At 34.5% G+C, this 10,708-nt stretch overlaps 1 protein-coding gene across 2 annotated transcripts; it reads left to right on the top strand.

Annotated features, from left to right (window-relative positions):
• The first annotated feature begins 3,387 nt into the window (after positions 1-3,387).
• Positions 3,388-9,361, top strand: LOC113702136 (SWI/SNF complex subunit SWI3A). Of its 2 annotated transcripts, none has more exons than XM_027223152.2 (7): positions 3,388-3,540; positions 3,807-4,384; positions 6,252-6,713; positions 8,130-8,293; positions 8,392-8,465; positions 8,580-8,735; positions 8,951-9,361. In XM_027223152.2, the coding sequence occupies exons 1-6, from the start codon at positions 3,453-3,455 to the stop codon at positions 8,702-8,704; spliced, it is 1,491 nt and encodes a 496-aa protein (XP_027078953.2). In that variant the 5' UTR covers positions 3,388-3,452; the 3' UTR covers positions 8,705-8,735; positions 8,951-9,361. The 2 variants fall into 2 exon arrangements, with proteins under 2 accessions (XP_027078953.2, XP_027078952.2); XM_027223151.2 differs by having other exon boundaries at positions 8,572-8,735.
• The last annotated feature ends 1,347 nt before the right edge of the window (positions 9,362-10,708 follow it).

Raw genomic sequence — 10,708 nt, 5'->3', positions numbered from 1 at the left:
AAGTTCATACTAAAGTACTTCAATGAGATCTAGCATCTAATTGCGCAGTTTCATTCAATTCTTAACTATCTGGGGGAAAAAATAACAATAGCATGGGGTGAGCTCAAGAACCCAATAAGTAACCAAATTATTAACTAGTTGGATCAAGACGTGAAATCAAAAACAATATTTCAATGACTACAAAAGTTTATGGAATAATTTTAGAAACCTCCCTTGAGGTTTTTGGTAATTTCATTTAGCTCCCTCAAGATTTTAAAAATTACACATACCTCCCTTGTCATTTAAAATGACAATATTACCCTAAATATTTTAATGAAATTTCCTTGTTGGTATGCTTATACTTAGAATGACTTTTAAAATTATTTTTTTCATTCTTTTTCCTTCTTATTCCTTTTTTTTTTTAATCTTTGCCAATAAAACTGTAGAATTACCACTATTACTTTTAATTTCTATTGTAACCAAATGTCGAACTGGTGATTTTTTTTTATGAGTTAACTTTATATGTAATCCAATGTTTTTGCTAATCTTTGTTTTCTATTTTTTAGCATTAAAATTAATAATAAATAAAAAAGAAATGGCCCAAAACCACTACTAAATTATGATAATCCCACTATTTGAAAAATTCATAAACTCTAAAATATATTATTTCAATGTTGCCTTTTCCATCTTATAAATCTAAATTCGGAATAAAATACCATTTAAAGTATCCTATCATAGAAATAAAATTATTATTATAGTTGTTTATTAAATAGTAGGTATGGTCATGAAAAATTTGGCATCTTTCTTTATAATATACTAGATAATCTTGTAATTGTATAGGGAAGTAAATTAAAACTCATTACATAAGGGCATTTTTGGATATTCATTTAAAAATTTGACCAAGTCAATATTATTTTAAGGTTTTGTTACTAAAACTATCAAATCAAGGGAGATAGGTGTAATTTTTCAAATTTCAAGGGAGCTCAATGAAATTGTTAGAAATCTTAGGGGAAGTTTCTAAAATTGTCCCAAAGTTTGTACTATCACGCTTCAAATTTTCAATAATTAGACCTTATTTATAAATACCTAATTAAACACACCAAATACCAGTTACTTAACCATGCAAGGCAACCTATAACACGAGTCAAGTTTAACCCCCCTTGAATTGGGTCAAAGATTGGACTTCACCTCTCCAACTTGGATCACAGATATACATTTAACCTTGAAATTGTGACGATCCCACCTCTTCCTAAGGCGTATCCATGGGTTTGACAGACTACTTGTCCAACTCTCGTCAAGACTCATCAAATTTACTACAATAAATTCTCAAGATATCCGTTCAAACCTCCAAAATAATATTTGACTTCTACAATTCAATCAAAATTTAAACTTAATTACAAATTAAAAGTACATGTGAAAGAGGATCATTACACACTAGTTCAACCTTATCCGTATCGAACCTCCACTCTTGCAAGGAAAACAAATCTAGGGGGGAGGGAGGGGGTGAGTTACTGCCTAGTGAGGTTTCCCAAACAAGCATCCAAGCAAAACACCGGTCAAAGTTCAAAAATATTGCATTTAACAATTTTACACACTTTGCACAGTAGTAAACAATCTCAAGACATTCAAGAAGTAATCATTCAATCATTTAAAAGATATGAGTCTCTTGGAGCCATTCATTCATTCAATCATTCAGTCATTTAGTCTCCGTCCATTTCTCCCTTATAACTTCCAATATTTGAAAATACATTTGAAAACAAAACCTTCGATATTGATCATTTCATTCAGTCATTCAATTAGTCATTTAGTCATTCATTCATTGCATTTCATTCACTAGCCAGTACTCCACTGAATTTCGTGGTCATACTCGAGTATACCAAAACAGTGGCCTAAAATTACCAACCTACCTGACTTCTGGCTCGAATAGGCTAGTGACGAAGGGTAAGGGTCCAATTCAGCCAATGACTTACATTCATGCACAAGTAACATTCAATCATGTAATTGTTGAAAATTCATATTCACTTAGATTGAGTATGGTAAAGTATACACTCGCCTATCAATAGTAAAGTAATCTTTGAAATACATTTAACAGTCAAACAATAACCACACAATTAAAGCATTCAATTCACAAACACAAGGAACACTCACTAATGGATCACAATCGTTTCATTTCAAACCCTGGTTCGTCCTCTTGGACATGCTCAAATCTTGTGGTCATATAATATATCAAGAATCTAACTACTTGAGGCCAATATAAATGCAAAACTATGAGTTTTGAAATTTCACTTAGCCAATAAAGTGATTTGCAGGTTTGACCCTCATTTAATTTTCAAAAGTGCCAAATTTTCTTGTTCAAATCCAAGGAAAAACCCATGTGCATGCTGAACCAATATTTCAAGGAGAATATGAAGTACAAAGACAATGATTATAATAAAAAATTTGAAGAAAACAGGACAAGATTTTCGAGGTACAAGTTGGAAATTCCGATTAAAAAATAGTTTGGAAAAAAACTCATTTCCTTTCGTTTAAACCTCTTGTTTTGGCTCAAATCTAACACACATGCAAAGAATACGATTGTAACAAGTGTCGCGAGTAAGATCATATGCAAGAGAAAAGTAAAATATCCTAAATTTACACCTCAACTCTCACTGATATAACTCGATTGTCACAACTGGTTTCGAAATATTCGACTCACACAATACACAACTTATTTCCAAAGCAACCAACCTTTGAACCAATAATATAAAATAAATCATAACTAGTCCAAACAATTCACAAATCTCATATAATTTCATATTAACAAACATCACTTAATTGATCTTTTTTTAAAGAACATTAGAGTACACATGCGATGAACACTACCAACATCAACTTTGGTGTAAACAAATTATACGTTTAAGAAGATACTAGATAGGAGTGAGGTCATTTTCATCAACACCTAATCTACATAGTTTGAAATCAATCCCAAGTAGCATCTCAACCTCAATTAAAATCCCTATTCTCTAACGCTGAATTATTCACCACTTTTCTTGAATTTTCAAGCTTCCATCCCTTTTGAATTTTCAAGCCTTCTTCTTGAAACCCGTTTGGAACCCTAGGAGCCATCATAATTTTCTTTTTTTAAAAAAAAATTGTTATCACCGTTGGGTGAAAAGAATATTTGAGACAAATTAGAATTTTGTATGAATTAACTACTTTTGGTGGGTGTTTTTAAAATTTTTTTATTATAACATTATATTTGAAAAATTTTTATTGTAATTCGCCTTTTCCCTTGTGACATCTCGTAGTAAAACTAAAAGTCAAAAATTAACTCTTGACCCCTAAACTTTCATTTTATTAATGAACTTATCCAATCCTTAAACGTACAATTCACAACCGTTAATTTAAACGCCGCCCAAATAATAAATACGCATATAGTGATTTTCTTAACCTTTTAAAAAATCGCCGCCCAAATTTTAACCTTTTATCCATCCATGGCGATGGAGGCCTCGAACGTTAAACCACCAGTTTCCGCCATTGAAGAAGCTCATCTCGACCTCTACACAATTCCCAGCTACTCCAGTAAGTTCTAAACTCATTCACAACATAAAGTAGAAGTTCATTTTTTTGAAGTTTTTGTTTGAAACCCTAATTTATTGTCACAAAGGTTGGTTTCAATGGGGCTAATATTCACGAAATAGAAAGAATTTCCATTGAGAGAATTCTTTGATGGAGTCTCAATTACGAGGACTCCTAGAATTTACACAAGCATAAAGTAGAATTTATTTTTTGAAGTTTTGTATGAAATTCTAATTTGTGAAGGTTTGCACTTATTTATGTTTTGAAAGGTTGGTTTCAATGGGGTAATATTCACGAAATAGAGAGAATTTCATTGAGAGAATTCTTTGATGGAAGCTCAATTACGAGGACTCCTAGAATCTACAAAGAGTATAGAGATTTCATTATTTGCAAATACCGTGAGGAACCGTCCGGAAGACTGACATTCACGGAGCTCCGAAAGTCACTGGTGGGTGACGTTAGCACTCTCCACAAGGTCTTCACTTTTCTGGAGAAATGGGGGCTCATCAATTTCAGTGGAACGGTGTCAGCCGAGCCTGCTGAGGTGCAGCAGCGGCACAAGAAGGAGGTTAGGGTTGAGGAAGGAGCTCCGTATGGGGTTAGGGTTGTTGCAGCCCCTAATTCGTTGAAGCCGGTTGCCCCACTTCCTCGGCCTGTGGATGTTGGTGGTGGCGGTGGTGGAGAGCTGGCTGAGAATGGATCCAAGTTTCCTCCACTGGCATCTTATTCGGATATCTATGGGGAGCTGTTGCAGCAGCAGCAGCAGCAGGGCGAAGAGGGGAAAGAATTAGTATTGTGTGGGAGCTGTAAACAGCTGTGTGATTCTGGACATTACGAGCATACGAAGGTATTTGAGTTGCATTTATGTTTGCAGTCATTTGATCTGTTTTGGATATCAGAGATTCCATGTGCTATGAAAATTAAATGAAACTGCAGTATAGCATCTAGAAAGCCGTTTGTTTGGTGAAATTCTCTTTGAAGGCTTTTTTTTTTTTTGGGAACCCCTTACGGACAGCAACAAAACATAACTATTGTGGGCAAATTATATACTGATGGTTTAGAAGGTTCCAGAATTATATATAATAATAGCTAATTTCTTGGTTTGGAGCACGTATGTCATCATTACCTGTAACTTGTTCAAGAGTGTGAACCTTTATATGCTGGTATAGCTTTATTTGTCCAAATTCAATATTATTCTCCATGAAGCATTGAGTGCAGATGGAGCAAGAAGTTCATCTCAAGGTCTTTTCTAAAATGATGGTGTCCTACTTTCCCTCTCCTCAACTCCTTTGGAGGAGCTAAACTAGAAAAATTTGTTTGCGCAAGGGAGGAAAATACATCAGTAGTGATGGGTGGTTTAGTCATGTTCGGAGAAAATTCATTGAATGATAATTGGTAACAAAATCACTTCTTTGGTAATCAAGAAGTGAAATATTTTTGGCTTAAACATGAAAGTGCTTGTCTCTACAGCAAGGACTAGATTTTAATCTGTTAAAGTATTCCCTACCAAAGATTGAATTTTGATTTGAATACTTTATTAAACTTATCTTTTAGTTTGTGGACCACCGAACTAGGGGAAAATTAGTTTAAAAGCGAATTTTCAAGACCATACAGCAAAGCGTGACTTTGTTAGGTTTGCAGTTCACCCTATCGTACCTGGTGTCAATATGAGGTCAACAAGCAAGTCCTGTGGAGATCACAAGGTCCTGTACTGCTCCTGTACTTTTTTTTTTTTTGGTTCAACACACTGTGATATATTGGCCAAATTAGATCCCACTTTTTGCATGGTGGATTTTGGTAATTCGTCAGAAGTCTGATTTAAAAGCAACTGTAGCTATACAGTCTTCTGAGTATTTTTAAAATTCTTTTATTTCCCAGCAAAGTGTAAATCTGAAGCAGTTTTCATTTTTCTGTAAGCAGTTAACTTGATTTTATATTTGATGAAATGGTGATCTATAGCATTGATATTAAATTGAGCTGATATATTTGTTGGTGATTTGTAAGTTAAATATATATGCCTAGTTTGAATTAGTTTTGCATAATGATTAAAAAATTGAAATTGTGTGTGTAAGAATAGAAATTGAAAGATTAGAGCGAATCATTATGTTGGTTCTTTAGTACTCAATTCATCTCCATTTAAGTTTATTTTTTTAAAAAAAAAAGATACCATTTTTTCAGGTAGTCCCTGCATTGAATGGATCTACGGCAATATACTCCTTTTTCCGAAGTTGTGGATTAGAAAAAAATTTAGGTCTAAGAAGTATAGCGGCAAAATTTTCTTCTGCTCAATGGCTTTTCTTCCTCTCACACATCTGCTCCTCTCTCATTCTTCTCCCTGCCCTGTTCTCCACCTCATCATCTCTCCTCCCCTTTCCCAGTTTGTAGTTATTTGGTACCCTACTCAAAAGAATAATCTACAAGAAAATTGGTCATCATTAGGATTTAATGAAATACATGATGTATTCAAATTTTGAGAGCATGACAGGAAATTTTCAGGTTAGTTGCACTTCTCATTATAGTGCACGAATTTTAGGGCTACCCTGATGAAGTTTATGAATGATACATGAAAACTAATAGCATTGCCTACCTACAATTTCCCTTTATATAAGTTTGAGAAAACCCAATGAATTTGGCTGTCAATCATTTCACTTGCATCTTTGCATTTCTGTCTGTTAGATATGTATTTGATGTTGGTTATCTTGTTATTACATCAGGACGAGTTCTTATTACTCTGTAAGAAGTGCTTTGGAAATGGTGATTATGGGAGCAAATCTGCTCATGATTTTAAGTACGTTGATGACACTAATCAGGTGGTTTGGACAGAAGCTGAAACTTTACTCCTTTTAGAATCTGTTTTGAAGCATGGAGATGACTGGGAGCTTGTGGCTCAAAATGTTAAAACAAAGAGTAAGTTGGATTGCATATCCAAGCTCCTGCAGCTGCCTTTTGGGGACCTCATGTTGGGGTCTGCTTTGAGAAAAACTAAAGTTTGGGATAGAAATGCTGGACAAGCGGTGCCCGCTCATAGTGTACAAGACACTGTCACTGGGGATGATCAGCAGCATGAGCATAAGAATCAGGGACAGCAGAATGCTAATGTTGAAGATCCAGGTCCCCCTCACAAGAGATTGTGCACTGTGCCTAATTTAGATGCCAGCTCTTCTCTGATGAAACAGGTAAATATTGTTTCTTCGAATTTAGTGCTGGATTTATTGTTAGTGAGATTTATTCCGTTAACATGAGTAGCAGTTTTTTTCCTTTCATTGTATCAAGTTTGCTCCTTTGGTTCTGTTGCTGTTAGTTTTATTATCAAACCTTTTCAGATTGTCTCGATAAACTTGTTCCCATGTGGGTTTTGCAGTTATCTTGCTCAGTCATGTGAAATCAATATTTGCAAACAATATCTAACAGCTTGAATCTCAAACAAGTGATATCTTATAATGAAAAACAAATTGATCTGTGCAAGTAGAGTTAATAATCTTTGTATCTTATAAGGGAACAGAGACCACATAGAATTTTAGAAGTTGGTTTTTCATATGATAGCACTACAATATTGTATAGCATGTTGAAGGGAAAAAGGAACAGAGCATTCATGCTGCGGAATGTTGCACATGATCTCTAAGCAAACAATTTTCTTTATTGTTGATAGCTCACCACTGTGAGGAAGAATTAAAAACACAAGTTTTATTTTTATTCAGCTAATGTAGCTTCTGTCTATTGAATGTCATGAAGTATCATTCACCGTCTGTGATCTTGGCCAATAAATGTGATTGAGTATGGTCCTTCCTTTGATTGTTTTCAGGTTTAGTTCCATACTTTGAGTTATCTTCCATTGTTTTTATTCCCCTTTCTTTTCTTCATGAATTTAACTTCCCTCCCATTTTGGCTATATCTTTACTTCTAGGTTTCGGTGGCTCCTTGAAGTGTATTTGTAGTATATTTCTGGACAGTGACATAGCAGTTCAGGTTGGATCTACTGCATTAAGAAGTTGAACCAAGAAAAAAAATCATTCTTTTTTGATAATTTTATTATACACATGCATGCTTGGCAATAGATAGAAAGGAAATAATTTGGAGCAGAATTTGTTAAAATGAGGCTTATTCTGAGTATTTGTGAATGGATGTTAAATTAGAGTGGGTGTCTGTTTATTGGTACATTTGAGCCATCCTCAAATTGCAGTTGAAGCTAGAAGTTGCTTATACCAATCTGTATTAAGAGAAAATGCGGATCATTTGTACTTTGTTGGACATTTGAGGCGTGTTGTTTTTTATCATATGCAGCTAATGGTATGATGACATGACACTGTTTCAGTTCCATGAAGATTTCCCCTTGCTGGTTATATTTGTTTCTTCATACCTGTTCGATTTACGCGCATCTTCAGACAATATATGCTATGTCAATAAATGTAAATATTATAATAGGTTTATTGGGTGAAATGCATTTGATGATGTGCTCTAGAAAAAGTTGGAATATGTCAAAGCAGGCGCACTGAACAATTGTGTGGCTGACGGGTATTGTTTTGAGCCTTGATGTTCTGATACAGATTATGATATTGGGATTTATGAAAAATATATTGTTGACATATTTTTAGGTAGGACGCCTTTCTTCAGTCATTGGACCACCTGTAACAGCTTGTGCCGCAGATGCTGCTGTTGCAGAGCTTTGTTATGAAAACCGATGTTCAAGGGAAATTTTTGATGATGATAACTTTGGAGATGAGTTGGGATATTCTGCACGAACTGATGAAGAAGAAAGGTTATTTATTTAGCAAGTTCTTATATTTTCCCTCTTAATGTTTTAACCATTTGGTTTAGCAGTAAAATAGAATCCGGCTTCTGTTTTTACTCTTTCAGAGTCCTTCCGGTTGAAAATTCAGAGGGTGAAAAGGGTCCCACAGTGTCAGGTGCTTCTGAGCACAGGGGAAATGGTATTTTTGATTGCACAGTTTACCTTTTGTCATCAAACTGTAATCTACGTTTCTCATGCTTGGACAATCTTTTGCACTTTCTTACTTGATGAGATTTTGCCGCCAGAACTTCAGGAGCAAACATTTCAAAAGAATGTTGTACCACTAACTTTGCGAATGCGAGCTGCAACTGCAACTTCTCTTGGTGCTGCAGCTGCTCATGCGAAGTTATTGGCTGCTCAGGAAGAGAGAGAAATTGAACATTTACTGGCTAGTGTGATTGAGACTCAGGTGGGTTTTTTTTTTTTTGGTTAAGAGTCTTAGGTGACTTATGCAGAAGTTGAGACAGGAAGAATAATTGGGGCAAGAATGCAAAGACCTTGCACATTTTCTTCCAGTAGAATTTGTAATTCTTTATCAATTTCTAATCTATCCAGAGTTTAGAAGTTCACATTCATTTCCGTCATTCACTTGTATATTTTGTCATTTTCTGTTTTTGCATGTAGTTGAAAAAGTTGCAACGCAAAGCCAAATATTTGGAAAATTTGGAGATGATAATGGAGAAACAACAAGACCAATTCGGGGAATTTGAAGAGGATATTGTAGCAGAGAGAATGAAAGTCCTGCAGGAGATTATCAGTGCTGGGATCCCTAGATGGAAGGATCATACTTCCATGAAATCTCTTACTGGCAATGTACTTTGAGTTTACTTGGAGTTTGCCTTGATTTAGACTATGGTGGTTTTCCTTCTATACTGGGTAAAGAACCCACATTTAGGACGTTCAACATGAGAAAATTGCATTCATAGTCCTTTGGCTTTGTGCAAACTTTGCAAAAGATCCAATCTGGCCATGCTGATCACTTCCAACTTTTCCTCAAGGCCAACAGTGGCCAATGAAGACTACTTGACCCAGCAACATTTTGTCATGACCATAGGTAAATTCATTTGCTTTTTTTATTTACTGCGTGACAAAGATTAACTGTATACCGCACAAGGGTGTTATGGAAGTATGATTGTAAGGATAGCGAAAGATTATATATTTGACAATGCTGAATTAACAATGTGGTGGAGATTGCATAAACTTGGCCATATGTATTTGACACAGTAGCGAAATAGGTGAAGCTGCAAAATGCTTTGCTTTAGAAACTAAGGAGATCAATTTTAGTAGGCCCAGTCTTTTTCCCACTCTTTTTCCAAACTTAGGCATTTCTACTTTTGGGTTACTTTTTCTGATTAAGAGATTTAATAAAAGGAGTAAAAAGTGTATCAAGATGATGACAATCCCTTGAGTAGACTAACTAATCTAGTCTTGTCACGCCAGCAAAATCTCACTTAATTAGTTATGTTAGCAGTCGGTCTTGGAGGGAATTAATAAGGTAGATACTAGGTAGGAATTTACTAAATCTCGCTTAATAAAGTATGTTAGAGGCGGATCTTGGAAGGAATTAATAAGATGGAGATTAAGTAGGAATTTACTGACATGGCAAGGTGGGATTGATGCTGCATCAAAATTTAACACATGCCAAAAAAGTTGATAAATATTTTCTAATTATCTCAAAACTTTTTACAATGACCATAAACCTAGCAGTATATGTTCATACTTAATTATATAAAAATATGCAGCATTTCATTTATTTTATCAATTGTCATGATTGATACTGTTTATGAAGTATTGAAACTTATGATGTTTTATAGAAAAATTGATGTTGTTCATATTATCATTGTGCACTCGTTAAGAAGCAACTCATGTGTTGATATTTTGTAAAAATAACCTTAAATAAAGAAAATATATAATTGCAAGGTAGGGTTATAATTATTAATGTGTGCATTTTACATGGTAGATATGGGGGGTATATTTTAAGTATAGTAATAGACACCCGTTAGAAAAAATTATTATATATGACAAATGAGTGACCGGCGGGATTCAACTGAAACTGGAACATATGGGCCTACATCTTAAGCATCTAGTCCCAGTTTGATACCGCTAACATACTCAGTAAATCTCAAACTACTAATTTTCTTTTGTAAACCCTACAAAAACACAAAAAACTTTTACAATTAAAATAAAATAATCACAAGTTTTTCAGTTAAACCTCAATTGACAACAAATCTCAGCAAAACTAGTCTTAATATTCTTGTAACAACCAAAAATACTTCAAAACACACGCTCAAATGATGCAAAAACATACATTTATCGTATTATTATTATTTGATTTTTTTTTCTTACATTTCAAATAGCTCCGTGTAATTGAATAAATTGTGT

Source organism: Coffea arabica, chromosome 7c (assembly GCF_036785885.1).
Source record: "Coffea arabica cultivar ET-39 chromosome 7c, Coffea Arabica ET-39 HiFi, whole genome shotgun sequence".
Lineage (NCBI taxonomy): Eukaryota > Viridiplantae > Streptophyta > Magnoliopsida > Gentianales > Rubiaceae > Coffea > Coffea arabica.
Note: the sequence above shows the minus strand (reverse complement) of the source record. Positions and strands in the feature narration are given on the sequence as shown.